This window comes from Phlebotomus argentipes, unplaced genomic scaffold (genome assembly GCF_947086385.1).
Source record: "Phlebotomus argentipes unplaced genomic scaffold, Phlebotomus argentipes genome assembly scaffold_18, whole genome shotgun sequence".
NCBI lineage: Eukaryota > Metazoa > Arthropoda > Insecta > Diptera > Psychodidae > Phlebotomus > Phlebotomus argentipes.
In genome coordinates, this window is record NW_026776177.1 from 3,275,321 (window position 1) to 3,299,847 (window position 24,527).

Consider the following 24,527-nt stretch of genomic DNA (forward strand, 5'->3'; position numbering starts at 1 on the left):
TCTTCACTTTCTAATTCTCACTGTTTTTCCACTTTAAAGGGGCCAACGTGGAAGGCTGGGCACCGGCCGCATATTTGGAATCAATTAATCGGCGACCGGCGCGGATCCGGAGTCAGGATCGGCTGAATGAACACTAAGCTAAGAGCCAAAGCAATCTCTTTCGACTCCTAAAGCTCATCCCTAAGACTATATTGAGAGGCATTTTGTGAAAATGCTTCAAAAGCTCTCGATGTTCTCGCGCGCGCTCATTTCTACTTCAACTCTGCAATTGGAATGTAAAAGGTCTTCTTTGGCAAAATGTTGGTGGATTTTCACAAGAATGGGATTTCACAATCTGGATTTCTTTAAGTTGAATTCTAGTCCTCTTTTAAAACGTATTTAGTTAAGACATTTTCTATCTCTATTTTGGCTGAATTTGATCATTGCGAAAAGAGAGAAATTAATCTTAGCGTATATTTATCATGATTGTATATAACATTGAGAAGAATAACTTAAGATTATATCGAGCTATATTGTTGAAAAATGTTGTTGTAGATTCGTCGCTGCGTTTAAGAATATGTTTAAGACATTTTTGTGCTTGATTTGCAAAGGGTGCAAAGAGTGAGAATTTGTAAGCGGTGTTTTTGAAAAAAAAAAAGCTTTCTAACAAGTAAATATTTCTGAATATTTACCTTTTTTTATAAAAGTATTTCGACAAATTCTCATTTCATGTGTGCCCTTTTTGATCGTCACAAATCTCCGAAATCCCCAATAATATATTTAGCTTTTAAGGACAATTTTTTGTAGTAAGTTTCTATAGAGAAAGCTTAAAAAGAAAACAATCTTTCATACGCGCTGTAGCTTTTTAGATAAAGGTGAAAATTGTGAGAAAAAAAGTATAAACATGAGCATTTCCTCCATGTGATTGAAATTGTTATTCTCTTTTCTAAAATAAAATTAAAAATAAAGAAAACATTGTTGACATGCACAATTCACTGTGAAAAGTCTTCACCAAAATACCACTTAAAAAAAATATGTACCATCATGTTTCACTATTTATAATGAGATGCGATGTGAAAAGTTTGAAGAATATAGCATGAAATTCCATGATAAAACATACAAGGTCTTTTGATGATGTCTGAGGAAAAAGCGTCTGGCTGAAATGTTCACGCTCAACTTCACGTGAACATCAATTTGCGAGGCGTATAAAAAGCTTATTAATAGTTGATGAGCTTCGATGATGACTTTTTATTGGGCGATGTTCGCAATGTTTAATACAAGGTTTAATAAATAAAAGTCCCGTGAAGAGAAGCATATTTGATTAGTTGACGGCAAAATGTTGGGACTGACAATTGTGGTACTTTTGAGTGTCTTTGTTGGATTACTGGACGCTGATCCGGATCCTGATTGCTTTAGGAATCGCCCAACTGTTGTGAGTGACAGATTTCGAATATATGTTGATTGAGAACAGTGAGGAAAAGCTGCGTCAATTTCCAGACTCCGATGGAATGTTGCACTTTGCCGGACATTCTGGATGTGGACAAACTTCAGGAGTGCAGAGATGAGTTCAATGCCAGCAGTAATGAGATAGATACGCAGCTTCCGAAGTCTGAGGGCAGATCTAGAGATCACCATCGTGGGCACGGAGGTCATCACAGATGCTGGCACTGCTACACATGCTCGTATGAGTGTGTCTTCAATGGCACTGGATTGATGGTTGATGGACAATTGGAGGCCGAGAAGGCTCTTGAATATTTCATTGAGGCGGCAGCAACATCTGATCCTAGATGGACTAGAGAAGTAATTGAGGATGCTTTCAGTGCGTGCAATGACAAAGTAAAGATCATGAGGGAAAAATTCGCGAAGAGAGCAGCCAGAAGACCTCCTCATGCTGACGATGATCCCGAATGCAGTCCAATTCCGCAGCACTTGATCCGCTGCATCAACGGCCAGTTGTACAGAACGTGTCCGGATGATGTCAGAGTGGGCAGCGAGGAGTGCAGTCATCTTCAGGAGTACCTCAATCGATGCCACGGTCCGCTTGAGTGGAAGAAAGTCAGTAAGCCCGTGGTCGAAGACTAGATTAAGCGGAGACACGGGAATTCCCGACGAGAATTTCACCGATTTCACCTGTTGAGCGCACACAAGAGCCTTGCGAACTCATTAAAATTTATGCCCCTATCCTAAACACCAACAGTTTGATCTTTTCCCTCCTTTGCTGTCTTCTGCATCAATTTCGTACACTTTCCTTTTGGTGTTAGACGTGTTTGAGGAAGTTTAATCTCCCAAGAAATTGTTTATAAATCATCAAGAGATAAAGTTATCTTGTGTGCTTTTCTCCACTGGACTTTTATTTCTTGCGCCCCTCAAACTTTCTCAGCAAATAAAGAGAAGATGTTACAATTTCATTAGCCGTAAGTGTTATCTGTTTTTCGGTAATGCTTGGCAAATAAATCGATGGGGATTATTTTCTTCATTAAGGGTGAGAAAAGAAATGGACATAATTGTACCTTTAGATCCCCGGATATGATTGAAAGACTATTAATCAGAATTCATTCGCTGTCGTTGCGTTAACGTGAAATTTTTATCCTATAAAGTCATGCTTGAAGTCTTGTGTGAACACATCAAGACATACATTTGTTAAGAAATAATCCTAATGGATTATTGATTGGTGAGAGTGTGAGCAAAAATCAATTTTCACAACTAAAAATACCCCAAAATCCAATCTGGAGTCACCGAGTATCCACTGGCTTTGCTCAGGACACTTGTCCCGAATGCAAAAACCGCCACGCGTGTCGCCTCGGGACGGTGATTTAATATTTGATGGGTCAGTTATCGAGCTGGCTATTGATTCGCGCCGTGGCTGTTGAGACGTGCTTTATTAGAAATTCATATTTAGGTCAGTTTAGCGCCATCATTCAAGCACTTCAGTTGATGTTTCACTTCGACTGGTGATAAATCGTGCCCTTAAGCCAGCGCTGGTTTTTTTGAGGGTTCAGGCGAAATATTGCAGTTATAAAAATCGAGGTAAGGATTTTACAAATTTACTGAATGAGTGGGTGTGAGAACTTCCAAGGGTTTCTCTCCCTTGTAAGTTTGTTTTGGGTGAAAAGTAAAAAGTTGTTGATCCATAATTCATCGAGACATATTTTGTAGAGTGAATTATTAAGAGAGAAAAAAGTGAAATATTGTTGCTGTGTAAATCATTCAGGCGCAGAGTGATTGAAGAAAAATTCGACGTATTTGCTACATAATACATAATCTGAACTTTTCATGCAGCTTTCACACATCACTGAACTGCAGAAATTGCATCATTTCTCAAAGTTTTCTTCATCTTGTGCATTTCTTCTCAGTGGTAGAAATTAAGGGCAAAGTTTTTAACCCTATAGAAAGAAAACCCTTCTCGCTTTGAGAACATCAAGCTGGAATCACATGTACAAATTCACAGGCTACATATGAATATTTTAGTGAGTGAGTCGCACTGAAAACTGTAAAATCCTCTTCGATGGCACGAGGTGAGGTGGTAAATAACACTCTCATGATAAATTGGACAGGAGTTTGAGGCTGGTTAAGACATTAGAGAATGCCTCAAAACAGGCCAAGTTTTTGAGATCACCCACCCAAAATGTCCATTCATAATTGAAGCCTTTCGGTGGCGCAGTCAGTTTCCTGTCTTCTGGCCTGATTAAATAAATAAACACCAGATTTCTTCGTATTAATTGTGACCTCATTGCAACCAGACTACAGTGTCTGGAAGTGTCTCTGGCTGATCAAACGCTTTCGTGATTTCTTTGATGACAGTTGATCTGCCGGGAATGGTGCCGATGGATCCGATGGGACCAGCAGTGGTCAACAATGGTGGTCACGGTGGAAATCAGCTCGGCAATCAGCAGTTCAACGTCCCGAGAGATGATGAGTACAGAAAGAGGATTATTGGTGAATATAATCAAAGTGATTTAACACATAAACTGTGTGCTAATGTCTTGTCCTTTTTTTCCTCTGCAGCCACAATTGGACACGGAGGTGAGTGAAAATCTTCACTCAATGACCATTAAGATGTATATTTGATAATAGTTTTCCACTCTGTGCCCCGTGTCAACTTTAAATCCTCCCGCGTCAAATCCACAGAAATGCGGGTTGAATGATAGGTTGGATTCCACTAATTAATCATGCCATCATCGTTCATCTCAAGCCCCAGCGGATTTCCCATGTCGAGAAATTCTGGGGCGAGAAATATCGCCCAAATTAATTTCCTCATATCTTGTGCGTTGAATTTTTCATTTAAAACAATTAAATTGCTCCACATGCCCCAAATTCCCACCGGCATGAGTCTCTCTCTTTTTGCGCACACCTTCGCCGAAAAAGCCTTCGTGGCAGTGGCAGAAAAAAGTCCGAGAGGGAATGTAAATTATTTCCCTCCCCCCACCCCCCTCCGGACGCACCCCAAGCGCGCGATGGGGAAACCATTCTGTTTGAGAATAGGGAAAATATTGTGGTTGGTATGTGGTTGGAATTTGAAAACAAGAGATGTCAGTCGAAGGATCTCATTCGCATTCACAGGCGCCCTTTTTGGCGCCTTTCCCAGCATATCCAATCCACGCAAAAGGGTTTTCCTCAGCACACAGCCAAGAAGCCATGCAACTTTATGGTGCTCATAAAAATCCACTCTCAAAAAGCACCACAGGATTTGGCAGGAAGAACGATGGAACTTGAGTTTGGCAATGCAGAATTTCTATACAGAAATTTAATTGGAAAACTTTCAGCTATGATGTTTAAATTTGGGAAAATGTCTGTGAGCCATTCTCAAGTTGATAATGAGCATTTATTCAAAGGTGTAGTATTTCCAAATCACATAGAGAGTTAAAGGAAAAGCCCCAAGGCGTCAATGTGAATTTTCACGTTGAGCTAAAAATAAGATTTTTCCTGCTAAGTATTGAACATCCACTGTAATGAATTTCGATCCATTTCCTTAATTTTGTATTGAACTGCAAACATCACTAAAGTAGATATAAACATTTAGCTTAAATTATTCATGACTAATTCGACTTATTCCAATAAGTGCTATTTTACGATATTGAGACTTTCAATTTGCACATTCAAAAGCTCTTTCAAACACCCTTTTTTAAAGGCACTGTAGATTGTAGTCACGTAAGCAAAATAATATTTATATATTTAACCCTTTAAATTGATGCAATTTCTTGTGCAATTTCTTACTCGGAATGATTAAAATACCTTTTCAAAGCACCTCCAGTTGCGAAGATTATCTCGGTTTTGTCTATTAATGCCTCTTTCATTGAGCTTTCAGTGCTTTCATGTTCTTGGAATTTAATACAGAGAGTGTGCAAATGACAACCGTGAATACAGTGAACATTTTCAGCGGATTGAGCGAATTGGAAAGCAATTTGCGTCCGCAAATTCCGCTCGAATTCCCATTTCTCAGAGCTGCGATGTAAAAGCGGATTTTCACGTTATCATGCAATGCACGTCACTAGAATGACGTCAGTGTTTGTGAGAGAGAGAGAGTTCACTAAAATCCACTGACCCCATTTGATGATGCAATTTTTCCTTGTTGCGCGTGGGCTGAGCACTTTCACTCGTTTCGAGGCTACATGACGTGAAAGAGATCCTCACTCCACGTCTTTTATTCCCATTATTACATGTGATTGCACACGCATCGCCTCAATCCACCAGCACAAAGAGGACATTAAATCGGAGGGTTTATGTCACCCACCGCCCCCTCTGAAATGCTGTATGTGAAATGCCAAGAGCACGGCGCCAGGAAGCTCCTCAAATTCTGCCACACACACATATATATTCTTCGGGCTGTTGCGAAAAAATAAGGGCAAAATTAGGGGATTCCGAGGGATTTGTCACCCAGGAAATTCAATTTGCCGCCAGCGCGCGCAGATCGAGTGTATGTACATAGATAAGGCTGGTCAGGGATGCAAAAAGGATCTTTGGAGATGCCGGGTATCGATCCCGGTACCTCTCACATGCTAAGCGAGCGCTCTACCATCTGAGCTACACCCCCAGATACCTCCCAACTTTCGAAAAGTCACACCGAGACCCAAAAGTGATCCAGTTTTACTGCCTCACTCTCACCAATGTCGCGTCAACCTGAACAAACACGCGCGAAATGTTAAAAGTTAAAGACTGAAAGCCAATAAAATGGGCTCTTTAAGTCGCATGAGTGTGAGTGAATTGATTGAGTATTTACAACTAGTTGTGCATGTAGACAGATAAGAAGATTGATGCCACGATTAATGCCATGTCTTATCAGCATCACGAGAGCACAGAATCTAAACTGAAGCATATCAGCATCTCTGTTTGATAAGCTTCGTCAATTTAATATGCATTTCACAAAGGCGAACATGATGTTAGTCAGCAATCACACAACAATATCCAATTTTGTCTAACAAACATTTTCCAGGTGAAATGCAATTTATTGGTCAGACGGAACCGATATTGTTGACCCAAATAAACACACACACCGAATTGTGGAGCGCCATGAGAACTGCAAAATCTCATTATTTCATCATAATGCTTAATATTCATAGAATTCTCTCCGTGCGAAAGGTGCTTGAGAAAGCCAAGAAAAATGCCCGAAGCAAGAGCGTTCCTTTTGTTTTGACAAATGTAATTTTCATGGGGCGTCGGGGAGCTTTTGTGGAAAAGCTCCCGGTGGTCAAACAGGTGTTTGTGGCATGCTCAACTTTCAGTCTCTCCCCAATTCGTCTTCATCCATTCTCTCCATCCTGGGCGCGAGGATTGAAATGCCACCCACCGCCCCATTTGCTCCATTTACTGTTCACTGCACTCGCGCCAGAGGAGATGAATTCCATCAACCCCGTGACACGTTCTGAACAACTCCTTGCGGGGTTCATGCGCATTCCGACGCCCTCGTGGAGGCTCAACAGCTTCCCCGCGCGCTGTGTCAGTCCACGAAGGATCGCTCGGGAGGACAGTCGTGCGCTCCTGGGCTGAGCAATCGCGAGTTTGTGGCGAGGGACAGTGTTAGATGGCACCTACAATGCAGGCGCCACCACCCATGAAGGCACCTAGCGAGCATGGCGGTTCCATCCGGCGCCCCGAGACGGGCGCCTCGGGCTCCGCAATGTACCCTCACGGTAAGAATCTCATACTTGCACTGGGAGACAATGTTGAGATGCCACAGGGTGGGTGGGGAAGGGAGATTAATTACGCGCAACATGTAAAACTGTGATAGTTTAGGGAAAATGTGTGTGAAATGTTTGAGAGGATATGAGATTAGCACAGAAAATACGGTGGAATTTGTGTGTGGTAAACACGCCATGTGAAAGATGTTATTTTTCTTTTCATTTGACGCATACAGATGGAGAAAAATATTAAGGTGAAAAGCCATTGATTTAAAAATGAGTCAGATTGAGGACTTGATCGCTTTAGTACGCTCTGCCCTGAATTTTTATCATTTTCCACACCCCCTTATGATGTAAATGTCTGGACACAGTATAAATGGGCGGAGCTCTTGAGTGGGCGTGTCTCTTCAGTGAAATTATTTTCATAGACAAACATTTCAAAATTATTTCTTTATACATCGAAACAATATGCGTAAAATGCGTCTGAGTAATGAAATATGCATAATCAAACAATCATATTATCACTGCGTATTCGAAATATAATTTATTAAATAATAATAATGGAAAACACCGAACGATAAGTTGCAAATAAATCAAGGCATGAATCATATTATTGCCATGGGTTCATTTTGCAGAATCAATTAATTGCGATCCAGGAAAGCTTACTGAATTGCAAATGTTCATGATGAAATTGCGTAGAAATTCAATGGTGGAGAATTCAAAAATTGTTTTTCGCCATGTCGCTGGGGTTTGTGTGGAACAATGGGTGGCGATGAGAGCCACCCTCTTGAAGCGATACAGAGTATTTTATTTGCATCAATTGGGGAAGTGTGTCTCGCAGAAATTCCCTCCACAGGCTCGTTAAATATTTTTCTTGGCCTCTCCGCTTGCTCTCCGTGCCCTCGGGTTTATTGTAGTAATTTTTCAAGAGCCTCCCACCGCCGGGTCGTGAGGCTGTGTGCCCCCAAAGAATGGATGATGATACTTGTCATCGTGGCGATAGAGTTGGAGGCACGCTAGAAGAGTTTTTGGCTCCATTGTGCGTTATTTATGGGGTGGATAAATGGCAAAGTTCGCGGAAAATGATCCCTTCACTGTGCGCCTCTTCAGTTCAGGAGTTATTGAGAAACTTCCCGGGCACGGGATGGAGGACCAATTCTTACAAATTTCAATGGAGGTTCGCCTGAATTGAAAGTTTATGTTTGTGGGGTAGGTAAAAATTGAAAAACTTTCCAAAATATTGTTTTAGGCCTGAAATTTGCCTAGAAAAACTGCCCTTCCGCTTGTGTTTTCACAGAGGCAAATTGAATTTCCACCCAAGCATGTCCGCTGGGATTTTCTGGAGAAAATTTAGTCTAGAAGAGGTCAGACGGCTGTTGGCACTCTCTTTTGCCAAAAGTTTTAATTTACAGAAAGTTTTTTCAAAGACAAATCATCAGAGCTTTCAGTTTCGTTTGGAATTGTGATGAAATTTCAACGAAACTTTTACTTTCTACCACTCAACATTATCTTGATTTCCCGCCAAAAGCAACCTCACGCACCTAATTTATTGACATGCGGAACAGGAAGTCTTTTGCTGAGGCAATTTTTCACACAAAACTTTATCTATCCCTTTGGCAACTCACAAGGGGGGGGGGGGAGATGAAGACGTAACAATTTGTCATTAATTCAATTGCAAAATGTGTCTCAATGTGGCGAAAGTCTGACAACGCCACCGAAAGCACTTTACGGGAACTTGACTCCAATTTTATTATTACACCCTCCACGAAAAGCCGTGAACGCGTCTTGTGCCATTAAATTACACCTCAAACTAAAACATCCGCACAGATGAAACTTCCTCGTCATAGCATTTATCTGGCCTAGAGTTCTCTGTCCGTGATGAGTGACTCTCCAGGGATTTTCACGTCCACGGGAGATGCCAGTGAAAGATACTTTCAGTGCTTTAGCGGAGGATTTCGGGTGGCGCAGAGAAGAGCTGAGTAATTGGAGGGACTCTGGCTCAATGCATTATTAGGCGAGCTTTGAATTATTACTGAAGGACTGGTAATGATGGCTCAGATTGACGCCCTAACTACTCACTTGTTCAATTTTCATGACGCCAAGCAAATTGGCTCTGCCTTTAATACTCTTCACTCGTGATAAACACGCGCGCTTCGCACTGAAAATCTCAGTTTTTTTTCTGACTAGCAGAAAAAAAGCTGCTAGTCAGTAAAGTTTCAATTATAAAACCACCGTTGAAGTCCACAGTGTTCGCCAAAAGAGAGTCATTTGCATGGAGGTTTAATTAAAAAATCTCATTTTATGGATATTGATATTATATGACACAATATGTGGAATTCGCCAGAGAAATTTCAATATGAAATGAGTAGTTGAGAATTTAATGATGCTCGCCTCGTGAAAATTTTATCCTGACAATACCATATAAATTTTGTGGATGATTTTTCATGTGTGAAATCACAAAATGTAGCTTATGTTTCATATGTTTCTGCAATATTGAGAACCCTTTCGCTTGATATTCTCTCTATTGTCCTCCTGAAAGCTCAATTATAGCATTTTTTCCTCAACATTCACCCCCACAGCCCGCACTTTGGCATCTCGTAATCATCATTAAATGTGCTCATGTTATTTTATGTGTGTTGCTACAACACCCTGACAACTCATAGCTCAGGGTGGGAGAGCTTTCACCACCCACAAAAGCTCACACAATAAAAGAAGCACCACGACGTGTGTGGCGCTCGTAAAAATATTGTGTGTGTGTGTGAATTTGCTGTGAAATTTGAAACTCTCGATATTTATTTAGGATAGACGAGTGGATGTGTTTTCCGCTGGTTTTTTCGGTAAGAAAGTCACGCCCGATAGAATTTCTGTGAGCTTTTCCCCGATGCAAGCAATTAAGCAAGTTTGCTTGTGTGTGACCGATTGATTAGCCTGGTTTACTTGTTGGATAAATCGATTTTGCTTGGCAAATGAGCTAAAATTGGGGTTGGAAATTGGACAACAAGGAGGGAAATGAGCAATATAACCGTCATTATGGGATTAATAATTAATTCGCGTCGTCAGACAATCGCCTAAGTGAAGGTTCGAGAGTGAAAAATTCAACAAAAAGCTTCCGCGCAGCGCCCGAAGCGAAAGTTAATCAATTCGCGGAAGGAGATCCGAAAGAGTAATTGAAAATAATTCAAAATCTCACGGATTTTCCAGGAGAAATGGTTGACGTGAGGCGGATACGCGACCCGCTCTCTCCTTCATCCACTTAATAAATAATAAATTGTTTTTTCTGCACACCCTCGCCAGCGTCGCCAGAGTGTTTATGAACGTGTTTATTTAGGGTTTTCTCCCATGTTACTCCCGAGGTTTCACCCAGTGCTTCCTCTTGCCTTTTCGCTCTCACTTCCACGGGTTTGTGCTGCCCATTTTTTTTCCTGCGGAGACACTTTTGCCACTGGAAGAAGGTCACCTTTCTGTTTTTTTTCCTCCACTTCCTCCTCAAATTATTTCGCCAATTTTAACTGTACAAAGAGAGGAGAGCTTTTCAACACAATAGTAAATATTTGTCATGCGTTTCACCCCCAAAACTCAATTATGAGAACATCCAAATTGAAGAAAAAAACAAAGCGTTTTCATGCAGCGCCTTTTGTGGATGGAATATTTTTCAATTTGCTGAAAGCTTTCGATGCTTTGCAGCATTCTATCTAAAAATGAAATTGCATTAAACCTTTCATACGAAACATTCTCTTTTGTGCAAAAGAGAAACTATATATAGACCTGCATCAACCCTTATATTTTCATGAAGCAACAATGTTTCGTTAACCGAAATAACCGATTTAATTACCCTTCGTCAATGTGTTGTTTATACGCAGCACTACAATATGCATTGTGTATAGTGTAACTAACACGGTTTCCCTTTCAAATATCCACTAACTTTTCCTCTGTTCAATTTTTAAACAAGAACCCCGATAAAATTTATCACTTCTGCTCTTTAATTCTCCATTATTTCCCCAACGATATTTATGAATATATTCCAAGTTCCCCCACCGCCAGTTGCCCCTTGAAATTTTCATGCCGGAAAACGAAATTCTCCCCACTGGCTGGAGTGTAAGACCGCGCGCTTTCGGCATTAGCATGATTTGTATGGAGTGTCGTTTGGGCGCCAGCGCAACATCGCAACGCTCTTCTCCCTCACGTGCATTGTCCAGAAAGCTCCGGCTGGTAGTCAATGTCGAATTGTCCGGCCAGAACCACCTAATATCTGTGCGTTACAAATGGGCTCACGTGCCGCGAATTGAAGTGATTGTGTGTGTGTGTGTGCTTTTGTGACGCGAAAGGACATTTTCGGGAGGAGCAAGAATGCCTGACGAGAGAAATGGCTATGTTGAGGGTAAAAAGCGTTCCCAATTAGAGGATTTCACGCATGAAATATTCCATCCATTCTCCTTGAGTGACTGTGAATGATGAATAAGCCGTGGAGTGAGAAACCCCCGTCAAACCGCTGTCGATCATGGAATTTTCTCGCTATAGAGCGCCTCCTTTAGCTTCCACAATAGGCCCATTCTCTCTACGCAACACTCCCTTATCCTGGGCGTCTTGGATTAGGCGGAGATTCTCGAGTAACAATTCACATCCCGCCAAATTTGCCACGGAGTGAAGTTCTAAGTCTGACTGAATATTTCATAAGACACACTCTGTGGATGCTTGAATTTTGCTCCATGGTTTAATCTGTGTTATTCTCGAAGGAGAATAATGCTGGGAATAGTATTCCCACCCCCATGTGAAGGGACAATTTTCCGGAAAACACCCTCAAATATATTTCAATCCAATTGACAATGTTTCAGCACTCATCGTGGGAAAATCAGAGTGAAAAGTCTCCCATTCTCCTCATTCGCAACAAATGGTGAAAACAGAGAAAAGCCCAGAGAGAGAGAATGGCAGCACAGAATCCGAATAATAAAAGTGGGTGGCCTCTGTTTATGCCTCTCTCCCACCCACACCGTATGACGTCTTCACTTAAACACTAAGTCTTCTCAAGAAAATTCATACGTGTTGACCTATATTCCTGGGAATTTTCCTCGTCAAAATTGTATTGACTTATGACAATTTTTTTCCCTCTACACTCTCCGCATCAATCAATACTCCACCCAAATTTTCCCTAATACTTCGGGCTCTCCAATATTAATGCCTATATATTTTAGTGTCGCGACAGAGGCATATTTAATTGAGTCAAACATTTCCGGATGCTCAATCTTCACGAGCAATAAAACCGGGGCTCGGCTGCCAAGACAATAACTTCACTCACTCTGTGGGGAATTTCCCAGAGGGAAAAAGTAAAACACACCCAAAATTATCCGCAGACTTTTACCCCTGCTTGTCCCAATTATCATCTTGAGCGTGACGCGAGGAGCTTTTAGCTCTGATCACAGCCAATAAACTATTTCTGGCATCTCAGACACTTTTATCTCTCGTGAACTGTGGCAAAGAGAGGGAAGCAAGAGACGGGAAATTCACGAGAAGACCTCCAACTAAAGTCAACACTATGAAGTGGAAATATTTTCTGCATAATCAGGATGTAAAAAGTTAATTTGGGGGACATAATTTATTTGGTGTGAAAGTCAAACTTTAAATATAGCTATAAACTATGTCCAAATTATTCAATCTTTCAGAAATTCCTTCGATCTATGATTGTTCAATCAAAATATTTTTCTTCTCGCACAAAATTTTCGGTCTTCATATTTCTTCATTTTCAGCACTTCTTAGGCAATGTTTAGGTGAACTTCGGATATGATTGGAATTTGGATCTTTAAAGAAAACTTGACGATCTTCTTTTTGTCTCTCTTTTTTCATCAATTTTCCCACATTGATATTCTTGACAAAGCATAAAGTAAAATGACTGCAAAAGACATTGTGAAATATTAGAAAAAGTCTCATTTGCCGAAGCATCCCAAGAATCTTAATATATGAGTTAAGAAGAATGTGTGGAACTTAATTATGTCCCTTGCTCATGAGCAGGGGAAAGAATAATACCCGTTCTCATGTCAGTCATCATTCCTAGAAGCTCCCCTGTGGTGGCAAAATGGCTCTGCCCCCGATGGGAGTTCCATCACAGAGACAGACATGCGGAAGAATTGCGTGTGAGCGGAGAAGGAGCTTCGAATTTCACTTGCATTCGACACGGAGAGACAGAGAGAAGCTTTGAAATGCGACGCCGGATCTAAAGCGGGAATCGGAGAGCTTGACAATGGGGGCTAAAATGGGGTATGAATAGATGAGAGCCTAAATGCCCCCATTGCCCTATCAATTGTCTCCTCGGGCAGCGTCATCGACGGCTTGGGGTTTGTGGCACACTCGGGGCGGGGGTGACTTCTGGAGTTGATGGGTCACGCATTGTGGTGGAAAAAAATGGCATTGTGGGGGAGCGGATGAATTATTCAGCGGCACGAATGGAATTGCCAAATTGAATCTCACTCACTCGAGTGTCCATCAAGTGGCCGGTTTCATGCCATGAGGAGGATCATTCCGGTGAGTAGGTCACAAACACCACTGGAACCTTCCGCACAGTGACTTGGCGGAAAAGGGACTCTCTCTCACTCATCCTGGAGGGTTTATCAGCAGGACTAAAGAAGTTTCCTTTCCCCAAAAGGCCGAGACAATGTGTTCTTAAGCTGAGGGAAAATGGTGCATCGTTTATCCTGGGAAATCCAACCAAAATGTATTTCCGTGGGAATATTCATGATGGCAGCAGATGTTACCCTTAAAATTCATTATATGCACACCCTGCTCAAGATGTTGGGTATTAGAATATTATCAAATGTCAGCTGGCGATGAAACAATTCAGTCATTTCCCTCCATTTTCCACGGTGATGCAACGACAGTAATAATAAAAATCAATTGAACGCTAAAAATATACACCACTTAATTGTCCACCGTCATGAAGTTCACCCTTTTCCTCCAGTGCCAATCATCGTGTCCATTAGAATAATATCATATGATTCATTGGGGGAAAACTCATTTCCATTATATCTGAGATATTCTGGCAACAAAAATTTGATTAAGTGCACAGAATATTTTTTTGTGTTCCATCAATCAATTTGTGAGCTTTTTTTTCCCTCGTGTTTCACGTTCAAGCTTGAAAAATTCACCCTCAACACACTAGAAAGTGTAAAAAGGAGGAAGTAAACTTTAACAATCAATTTAACACCCGCCTTAGGGACTTTTCATGGGAATTTTATACAACGACCATCAACATGTTCTCTCGACTGAGCTTTTTTTCTTCGACTGCTCGTGGAGAAAAAAAAAATAAGTGAACGACGAAAAGTTTCAGCTGAATGAGTGAATGGGGAATATTCTTCACACCGTATAAATTCAGGGGATGCTCTAATTAAAAGTGGGTGAGAATGTTTCAAAAGGGGAAATAACAAGGAGAGGAAAATGAAATTGCAGATTGCCTGAAATGATTATATACTGTTCCGAAGGTGAATCATATAACATGCGCTCTTTTTTCTTCATCTTCCGCTCTCTCAATGGGAAATCATCAAAGAGCATCAAAGAAAAAACTTGCTGAATTTTTCATGTGTTGAAATAAATTTTCCCAAATTCTCCCTTTTATTCTAAGACTTCAGCATGAGGTTTTCCCTGTTTCGAACTCAATGCTGATTTTCTTTCTTGTTCTCTCCGAGAAGAAGGGAGAAAAGCTTTGTAAGCGACACGAGTGGAAGGGGGAGAGGAAAATTTGTTTTACCTCAGCAAACAGGGTGTGAAAGAAGTATGCTAATATTTTTATCAGATTCTTTCTGATGTATTTTCATCGAATGTCGCATATTCTTTTCCACATCCTGTGCGTTCGGATACTTTATCAATAATTCCCGAGAGCTTCACTTTCATCTCTCCCGACAATGTCCCAATGGAGCGAAGCAGGGAAATCATTGGGAAAGTCACATAAAGCATGCTCTCGTTCTGCATGAACGAGAAGCTCGTTCGCGTGTGGAAAATGTGGGAAAGCACCGTCAATCTCCTTCTCAAGATTGAACGATTTTTCGTCCCTCCCGCTTGAGAAAAAGAAGATACGCACAACAGAACCCAAAGAAGCATTTCACAGATAATTCACTTTCGATGTCGCCTTGAAGTTTTCACCATGGATATGGAAAACCACAACCAGAATCTGCATGATAATGCTTAAGACAAATATATCAAAGTGTCGTTACACAAGCGGGAAGGAAAGTTTCTCATCACAGCGCGATGAGGAGCAATTTAACCGCATTTTGCACCCCTTCTTACGTTGTGGATTCACTCGAGATCGATCATGAATAGGGATTTGGTGTGGGGTTAAATCCCTAAACTGAATTTTCAGAGGAATTTTCAATTTACTCTAATGGCTTTGCTTATCAGAAGTGAAAGCTGTCGATTTAGCCGAGTATTTGTGTATCCAAAGGGGAATTTGATCAACAGATGATAAGCAAAGTGAAGGCAAAACAAGTCTTATTTTTTTTACCCCTTCACCATCTTCTATGATCAATTACAGAGTTATTTGCCATGTGAGAATAATAAGAAATAAATGACCATCAGCGGTCTATCAATTACTTGACATCACATGATGATTGCGCTTTTCAGGATATTGAAATTTATAACCAATTCGAATGGCCTTTTGCCATGTGAAATTACACCAATTAAAATGTCTTCAATCAAGCGTTCACCTGAATCAATTACTTGTCAACCCCAAAAATTCTCTTGGGCGCCCACGGCATTAATAAAATTGTATTGAGATAATCCCTAATTGGTCTCCTTTGAAATTAATCCTCGGTGCGTTGGTGGTTTTCTTCTGGATTTTCCACCGCAAAGGCGATTGTGTCATCTTTTTCCGTCCTCCACGCTCTTTCTGGTCGAGGTAGAAAAGGAGAAGGGAAGAAAAAAAGAAGGGAGGCAAGACAGGGAGATGGGAAATTGATTTTTAATATTTCTTTCTCTTACACCCCACAAAAAATATTATTTCTTATTGTTCACCCTCACATCCCTTCTGCGTCAACAAATTGTGACGATCTTGACCTTTTGTGAGGGCGAGAAATGCGCCTTAGTGTAGCTTCACTAAGAAGCTTCAATTCAACGTAAACTTTCTATAAAGTAATTGAGGGAGAGTAAAAAAGAATTTTTCTTGAATTTCACTAAATACTTGTGCAAATTCAGCTGAAAATCGGGCTTCATTAGCTATTTAAGCGACGCAAAATGCTGTAAAGCGAGCACTTTCCTCTCAATTGACCACTTTTCTGACTCCACTGTGCGACTTAACGAGAGCAATTTCAGCGAATTCACAGGCAAATTGCCTTCGGGGTGCGTTTGAAATTTAATTGGGAACTTTTCTTTCCCTCCCCCTCCCTCTCCCCAAATTAAACTTGCAGTGGAAATTGATTTTCCATCGCTGGGCACTCCAACTTTCCCGAGGGCACAAATATTTACCACGAGACAGAAATATTGACCAGCACGCAAATCGCATTTTTGAGGAGGGACCGCCGGGAGTGCGGGTGAAATCGTTATTCAATAATCCTGCTAATAATTAATGACATGTCGATCAGACAAAAGGGACAAGAGACTTTCTCACTTGCACTGAGTCTAATGTACTTGTGGAAAATGGGGGAAAATGTGTCAGCAAAGGAGAAATAGTAAAAATGTGGTTCAAATATGTATTTGAAGAACTTTCTGTGTGTGTCACAAAATTACCATTATTTTCCAACGCTTTTTGACTATTTGCATTTCTCGTTCACCTTTCCAAAATCGATGCTTTTGTAGTCTTATTTTTCAGATTTATGCCCTTAATTCTCAGACTTAGAGAGAATTTCTACGATTATCTTTTGAAATTCAATATTGATTGATTTGTATAAAAATTTTATTGTAATCATTTATTTATGTATTAAAATAAATATTATATTTCCAAGCAATGAAAAATAAAGTGACTGACGAAATAGGCTTCCTTGAACTACTTAGGAATTGCCTTGATTGTTTGCTGTTCTCCACAAAGTTTCATGGAAATTATCATGGGTTTTTCAGGAATTGAAAGCCTTTTGATCCTTTCTGAGTATAGTTTCTTCCTCTCCCAGAAATCGACGAGTTTATTGACGTCTTATGTGTTTTTGGACAGATCTTTATGTCTTCAACCGTGTCTGCCATTAATATATTAGGTTCAACGGCAAAAAATGATAGAAATAAGATTTATTTTAAAAAATTTCTGGGTAGAAAAATTTTTATGTTGCACTGAAAAATTAAAAAACTCGGATTTCATGCGAATTAATTATTATTTGGCCTGTTTTAATTGTTTTGCACCCCTAAATTCACTTTAAATTATTTACAGTGATGGAGATAATTTTGTGTGGTAAAAATATGAAATATGGAAAAAAAATCTTAGCGAATAATTCTAAATTCTGAATAAAATCAATGAAATTACATGAAAAATCAGTCAAATTGTGAATTCTATTCGGAAAAGCAAGTCACAGAATCATTTTGCAGAATAAATCTCATGAAATCTCAACAAGAAACGGCTTTTTGTACGTCTTATCGTGAGTTTGTGTATCAATTCTGCATATTTTAATGAATATTTCAATAATTAATGAAATCAACTGAGAGAAATTATAGAAAATATTTGAAATCTTGATGAAAAACTGATCAATTTTATCAAATTGAAGGAGAAATTATTCTCATTTCGAAGCGTTTTCAAATCACAAACTTCAAATTGCTCTCCTGAAGAATGGCGCTTTTGATTTTAAAGAGTTTTCGAGACACCCGTCGAAATGTTGCCATCTGTTTGGTTGTGAAATCAAAAAGATATCGAATCTCTTCTTTTTTATCATGCAAATTCCTTCGCAACTTTTCTCATGTGAATATCAACCCAAATCCAGCAGGATAAAATCCTTGTGAAAGTATTCAAATTAGATTTTCCTCTTCAACAAAGTTCAGAACGTGTTGAGTGGAAAATTATACTTTTGGATCGAAATCGAGTGATTTGCATTTTCACCTCAACTTTCTTTTTCTATCTTTCTGCAGCCGAAGATGATGGCAATGGCGAAGGATCGACATGTGGACGCATCCTGATTCTGCTCTCTTGGCTCCTCGTCATCGTCACGATGCCTTTCAGCCTGCTGGTGTGCTTCAAGGTGGTGCAGGAGTACGAGAGAGCGGTGATTTTCCGTCTGGGACGTCTTATGCAGGGCGGAGCCAAGGGTCCAGGCATCTTCTTCATCCTGCCCTGCATTGACGCCTACGCTCGCGTGGACCTCAGGACCCGAACTTACGATGTGCCGCCACAGGAGGTGACAATTTCCCAAGGGTCCGTGCGCGCCCAGGAGTTTAAACCATCCCTTTTTGTCCTCGCTTTCAGGTGCTCACGAAGGACAGCGTGACTGTGTCTGTTGACGCTGTGGTGTACTATCGAGTGTCCAATGCAACAGTTTCTATTGCCAATGTCGAGAATGCTCATCACTCAACGAGACTCTTGGCTCAGACAACCTTGCGGAACACAATGGGAACGAGACATCTTCATGAAATCCTGAGCGAACGCATGACAATATCAGGCACGATGCAGGTGAGAACAGTGTCACTCAAATCTGTACACCACCTCAACAAATTTGTGTGCAGAATCTTCAACATTTGGGTTTCAGACACTTTAGAACACTTTTAAAGGCATTTTTATCGTGTTTTTCGTCTCAAGAAGTCTTCAAATACTTAGATTTCAGATTGTAAAGACGGATCTTTAAGTTACTGGATTCTTTCATGATAAATTTCCGACTAAGAAAACCCTTCTTGGATTAATTTTAATCCTTTCTAAATGTTCTTAAATGTTTATCAATTAAATTATGAACTTGAGTTTATTACTTTAAATTTCTAATCACAGAAATAATTAAGCAAAAAGACTTAATGCGTCAATTTGTTGAAACAGAAGCTTTTGCAGTGCAAATATTTTACTACTTCTAATTCCTAACAATTCAGTAAAGCTGTACACCACTTCCGATCATAATATCTGCCCCTTGGTTGGGGTGCAATGCAAATTAACGCTACACCGAGCGTGCAAAAGTGTGTGATAATTAATAAAATCTCCCCTTGACTTTGTTCAAATTAATTAAAACGTCAATTAAGGCGAGTCGAGAGGAACTATTCCCATCGACATTCTTCTCCTGGGAGCGTCGGAACAATGTGCAGCGCTGCACTTGAGCAATGTTTATCACGGGAAATCCTCTTGAGCCCGAATTCCTTCATTCAATCTTTATTAATTAAATTCGATAATTCCGCTGTGCAAATTTGCCTGAACAAATGTGTTCCTTTTCCAATGCAATCGTCGCTTGCAGAGCTCTCTGGACGAGGCCACGGACGCGTGGGGAATCAAGGTGGAGCGCGTGGAGATCAAGGATGTGCGTCTGCCCATTCAGCTGCAGCGCGCCATGGCGGCCGAGGCTGAGGCCGCCAGGGAAGCCCGTGCCAAAGTGATTGCCGCCGAGGGAGAGCAGAAGGCCTCCAGGGCCCTTCGGGAGGCGTCAGAGGTCATTGGAGACTCACCGGCAGCCCTGACTTTGCGCTACTTGCAGACGCTGAACACCATTTCTGCTGAGAAGAACTCAACTATTGTGTTCCCGATTCCCATCGATCTCTTCAAGTCTTTGATGCCAAATAGTCACGCCTCTGTCAAGCATACCGAGAATGCCGATATGTCCCTCTAAAGCAATCCCCAGAAGCGTCCCAAGACTTCTCAAGTAACTTGAATTTCTCAATGTGTGTAAAACGGTTTCTCAAACCATCAAAAATCTACGTGGAAAAAATGTGTGGAGAAATTACTAATTAATCTTTAAGACATGATAAAAATTTCTTTGTATGTTGTTGCGTCACTACACAACTTATCAACGCATTGCATGGATAAATTTTATACTTCAGCCATGAAGGAGTGTTAAGAGAAGAAGATTAATAAAAATGAGAGTAAAGTAAAATTAAAGTAAATTTCTAATGCAAAACAAAAAAAAAACCTGTTGACGCCTCAACAGATAACGAAACAATGAAGATAAAAGGAATAAATATATAAAATGTAATGAATTAAAAAACCAAATATTAACAAAAATTACGCTTAAATGAACGTGGTTAAAAGAACAATGGATAAAAGTCACTGAATAAACAAAGATGGTTCTATTTACAATGACTTAAAATTATTGATGAATAAACCTAAGATTTTATATAACTTAGTAAAGTGGAAATGAGAATGAGTGTATCAAAAAAAAGAATTAGTCATATTCACCATGGATTTATTAATTATCATTGTGACATTGCACGATACAAATTTATTGTTACAAAAATCTCAATGGGAAAATTTTACATTTTCGAAAAAAAAGGAAACAATTCTAATTGTCATTTTATTCTCTCATAAGTGTAATTTCTAATTACTTGATTTTTTCGGTGTTTTAACTCGATGTAGTGCGATAATTCAATTCTGTACATCAGATGCAGATTTTGGTAACAAGAACTTTACGGATTAGCCAAAAACAACCACAATTGTAATCTCTGCAGAATCCTGCGAGACGCATTGTAAGGTACTTAATAAATAATCGAACTACATATTAAGGAAAGTGTTTTAGATAAAAAATTGAAGGAAAATAATACATTCTGGTTTACGATGCAATGTGAAATACCACAGCTCCTGCCAGGATCCAGTGTCCTGCGAAGCCCAAGAGCCGCCACTTGTCCCACACCGCCACAGCTGCGGATGCAATTGAGGTGTGCTGCGTTCCATCAAACAAGGCGCCCAAGTATGTGAGTTGCAGCAGAGCAATTGCGCCAAAGAGGATGTTGATGGCAATTGTCCTGAAGCCACTGTTGCTGTGCTTGCAGTTGCTGCACTTCCTGGCCGCGATGCAGGCGCCGAACACTGAGGAGATCTTTCGACGGACTGTGAACTCTGCCCAGGAAGCGACGGCCAAGTGCATGAGGACAGCCGACAGAGGTGGACTCAGGCCGTGGAGAAGAGCTGAGATGAGGTAGGTGATGATGAGCGCAAAGACAGCTCCTCGATTCCGACAAGGATCGAAGATGTATCGCTTCAGCCAGGCGTGCATGGGAAGATTCCAAGCCACAGCGACGTCCACAAGAGATCTGGGCACTTCTGTCGCCAACGCGTGAACGATGGGACGCGTGTCTGAGGCTGCAACTATCAGGGAAGCTCTGGCAACGTGACTGACGAAGTAGTGACCCAGGCGGAAGGACAAGGCGTCTCTGTAGGCTTCCAGCCATCGCCAGGATGAAGGCACCAGAGATGCCACGAGACAATTTGACGTCAGGAGTGTGAAAGTGGCCACAAAGAGCGACCAGAGGCCAGAGAGAGCGTCCTGAAAGGAATCAATTGTATCACAAGAGATGTTTTCAGCCATCAGTGATGATGGCATACTTGAACACTCCACAGAGCTCGTCTGGGGGCTGCTGTGTAGTCCTCCAGTGGCCGCCAGGGTCCGAATATAAGTGCTGGCGGGTGCATTATGTATCCAACAGCCGTGTACCAAGGCACACAGCCTCCGTCAAAGGCCAGGGAGATTCCTTTCATGGCGATGCCCATGTTCACGCCTCTTATCTGCTGCCATCGATCAGCGTCTGAGTCTAGGAATTCGAAGAGAATGGGCGCCACCAGACCCACTCCAGTGTGCACTGCACTCGAGATGATCCTTCTCTGGACGCACTTCAGAAGGATAACGTGGAGGAATGCGATTGCAGCCACCCAAACTCCATTGGGTCCTATAATGAGTGTGAGCAGCGCGACGCCAAGAGTGGTGCTGATGAGGTCTCGCCAGAAGGGACTTCGAGTGCCTGAAGAAGGGCTGTTATTAGCATGAGAAGCTTGAGATTTGTGTAGCGGAATTACTCAAAAGTGAACTGCTGACACGATAAAAGGCGCTTATTGTGAGAATGACGCCAACTGCTGTGCCCATTTGCATGGCAACGGGCACCATGCATCCCTCCCAAGCGCCCTCCAGTCCCCAGCCCACCGGCACTCTGTCCTCCACTTCCTCCGGGTAGTCCTCGTAGTAGTCATCGTAGAGAAACTCCTCCATTCAGCAAAAACTACCGGCGAAGCCGTGAAACTGACAGATGGCTCGCGTGTGAAGTTGGCAGCAAACTGCGTAATGTTTCAAAATTTCATGCATTTCATGCGCATTTCGTGAAACTTTCCAGAGTTTATCGCTTGTCAATTTGCACAGCTGATAATGTTGTTCAACAATGGTTCTTGAGTGAAAATCATCGCCACGCAATATCCGTCGCCTGCACAATGCCTGAAGCTACACAGGATGACTATCCCACATGGGTAAGATTCAGCGGAGTCCTCCTAAATTCAGTGTTCTCATGATTTGCGGGGTGTTTTGCTTTGCAGCTGGGGATGGTCTTTGTGTTCAACCTCATCATAGGCACAGGGGCTCTGACACTGCCCGCAGCCTTCGCCCGAGCTGGCTGGCTGGGGGGCTCCGTGATGGTGCTCCTGGTGGGCTTCATCTCCTACGTCACAGTCACCTTTGTCATCGAAGCAATGGCCAGTGCCAATGCCATCCTCCATCTGCGCTCCGTCCTGAAGCGCCGCACCGCCAGAGCTGGGGCTTCAGACTCTGACTCCGACGCTGCCGAGAGCTCTCCCCTGGTCAGCGAGGAGGGCACGCCCTTCTCCCTGGCTTCGCGCGTCGAGATGGGCGAAATGGCCACAATCTACTTCACAGGAACTGGCGTGGCAGTTTTCTATCTCTGCCTCGCCATTTACCTGTACGGCGATCTCAGCATCTACGCCGCGGCGATCGGGACGAGTCTCAAGGATGTCATCTGTGCAGCCGGGAACGTGACTGATCCCCACGCTCCCTGCTGGCCTGATCACTCCTTCACGCGCATCGAGTGCTATCGCGCCTGTGTGGTGGCCACGGGACTCCTGCTCGGCCCCTTTGTCTTCTTCAACGTGCAGAAGACAAAGTACATCCAGATACTCACCGTCATCTTCCGGTGGTGTGGTGAGTTCCACTCTATTTCCCGCTTCCGGGCTGTTTCTCACTCACTTCGCTCGCCTCTTTTCAGCGTTCACTTCGATGATCGTAATGGCTGTGTCGCGCTTGATTCAGGACGGAGTTCAGGGCCATCCAGGCCCTGTGATCCCCACTGGAATCCCCAGCCTCTTCGGCACTTGCATCTACTCCTTCATGTGCCACCACTCCTTGCCGAGTCTCCTGGCGCCCGTGCGGGAAAAGCGTCATCTCACGTGGACTCTTCCACTGGACTTCATCCTCATCGCCATCTTCTACATCCTCCTCGCCCTGACTGGGGTCTTTGCATTTGACAAGCTGGACGACTTGTACACCCTGAACTTCCTCGAGAATCCCGGCGAGGGATTCACCCGCGTGATAGACTACTTCCTGGCCCTCTTCCCGGTCTTCACGCTCAGCGCCAGTCTTCCCATCGTGGCCATCACGCTGAGGAACAATCTCCAGGCAATCTTGGTGGCTGGCAGAAGAAATTCCGTCACTTGTCGCGCTCTGTTGCCTCTCCTGGCACTCCTTCCGGCCTTCGCGGTGACACTCCTGACCGACAGTCTCAGCTCTCTGGTGGGATTCACGGGAACCTACGCCGGAGCGGGCGTGCAGTACATCACGCCTGTGGCTCTGGTCTACTGCGCTCGAAGGCAGATCTCAGCTCTGATGCCCTCCTCGCCCAATCCCCACCGTTCTCCCTTCCAGGGCAACAAGTGGCTCCTGCTGGTGGTGATCTGGTGCGCCCTCGGAGTCGTTCTGGTCACGGTGAACTTCTTCACCAGCGTGGCTCATCCTCCCTGAACCGCCCAATTGCCAAAATAAAGATATTTACACTATTATTGTGACAAAAAGGATGATCGAGTTTTATTTTATTTTGTCTGTGAAAGGTTCTCAATGTCACCTGTCGAATGGTGATATTCATTAACTATAGTTAATCAATGGGCAAAATTGTCTTTTATGAGGCGTTTTCTCTCGTGTAAATGCTGTAAAATGCCATTCATGGCATTCATGTCTCAATTTAGCTAAATGTGTGTTATGAAATTTGATGCTCAGTGGAGCGCGGATAATTTTATTGCGTTGCTCTGCATTATTTCGACCAAGGGGGAGATAATTGCACTTTTTAAATATTGTATTCTTGATTAGAATCATCATATCGCTGGAGCATCTGAAAATACTGCCAGGAGTGATTAATCGCTCCTGTGCTTGATCATTATCAGCAGATAAGGATGTCTTCTCATATTGAACGCCTTGAGCGGAATAAATTCAACAAATTGCAGGGAGACAGAGTGAGTAAGACAATTCCAGTGAAGCGTATATTTCAGCTGGAACATTTCACAGCAATAGCACTTTGGACTTCTTTTATTTGCCATTAAAAAGGCCTAATTTTGGAATGAATGTGCAAGAATACTGCAAATTTCCAATGCTTGAA

The 24,527-nt window shown here is 42.1% G+C and overlaps 5 protein-coding genes and 1 non-coding gene across 11 annotated transcripts in view; 4 read left to right on the forward strand and 2 right to left on the reverse strand.

Moving 5' to 3' along the window:
- The window catches only part of LOC132259804 (guanine nucleotide exchange factor DBS-like), a 31,404-nt gene extending 30,131 nt beyond the window's left edge, over positions 1-1,273 (forward strand). For all 5 annotated transcript variants that reach the window (XM_059757576.1, XM_059757577.1, XM_059757578.1 and 2 more), the window contains exon 15: positions 40-1,273. In XM_059757576.1, coding sequence (XP_059613559.1) covers positions 40-137 — 98 coding nt within the window. In that variant the 3' untranslated portion in view covers positions 138-1,273. The remainder of the gene's footprint in view (positions 1-39) is intronic.
- Positions 1,274-1,300: 27 nt separating this feature from the next.
- On the forward strand, positions 1,301-2,365 carry LOC132259805 (uncharacterized). The gene is made up of 2 exons (XM_059757581.1): positions 1,301-1,411; positions 1,477-2,365. The coding sequence occupies exons 1-2, from the start codon at positions 1,316-1,318 to the stop codon at positions 2,059-2,061; spliced, it is 681 nt and encodes a 226-aa protein (XP_059613564.1). The 5' UTR covers positions 1,301-1,315; the 3' UTR covers positions 2,062-2,365.
- A 583-nt stretch (positions 2,366-2,948) lies between these two features.
- LOC132259310 (band 7 protein AGAP004871) lies at positions 2,949-20,674 on the forward strand. Of its 2 annotated transcripts, XM_059756877.1 has the most exons (6): positions 2,949-3,006; positions 3,781-3,915; positions 3,985-4,002; positions 18,114-18,379; positions 18,448-18,651; positions 19,412-20,674. In XM_059756877.1, the coding sequence occupies exons 2-6, from the start codon at positions 3,795-3,797 to the stop codon at positions 19,778-19,780; spliced, it is 978 nt and encodes a 325-aa protein (XP_059612860.1). In that variant the 5' UTR covers positions 2,949-3,006; positions 3,781-3,794; the 3' UTR covers positions 19,781-20,674. The 2 variants fall into 2 exon arrangements, with proteins under 2 accessions (XP_059612860.1, XP_059612861.1); XM_059756878.1 differs by lacking the exons at positions 2,949-3,006; positions 3,781-3,915; positions 3,985-4,002 and adding an exon at positions 11,366-11,472.
- On the reverse strand, positions 5,938-6,010 carry Trnaa-agc (transfer RNA alanine (anticodon AGC)). The gene has a single exon. It is a non-coding gene; the product is annotated as a tRNA-Ala (tRNA).
- A 34-nt stretch (positions 20,675-20,708) lies between the features above and the next one.
- LOC132259309 (protein-serine O-palmitoleoyltransferase porcupine) lies at positions 20,709-22,176 on the reverse strand. The gene is made up of 3 exons (XM_059756876.1): positions 21,958-22,176; positions 21,490-21,902; positions 20,709-21,430 (listed from the first exon to the last, which is right to left on the reverse strand). Exons 1-3 carry the CDS (start codon positions 22,145-22,147, stop codon positions 20,717-20,719), a joined length of 1,317 nt encoding a protein of 438 aa, XP_059612859.1. The 5' UTR covers positions 22,148-22,176; the 3' UTR covers positions 20,709-20,716.
- A 107-nt stretch (positions 22,177-22,283) lies between these two features.
- Positions 22,284-23,971, forward strand: LOC132259726 (transmembrane protein 104 homolog). Its single transcript, XM_059757474.1, has 3 exons — positions 22,284-22,398; positions 22,465-23,083; positions 23,148-23,971. Exons 1-3 carry the CDS (start codon positions 22,363-22,365, stop codon positions 23,897-23,899), a joined length of 1,407 nt encoding a protein of 468 aa, XP_059613457.1. The 5' UTR covers positions 22,284-22,362; the 3' UTR covers positions 23,900-23,971.
- The last annotated feature ends 556 nt before the right edge of the window (positions 23,972-24,527 follow it).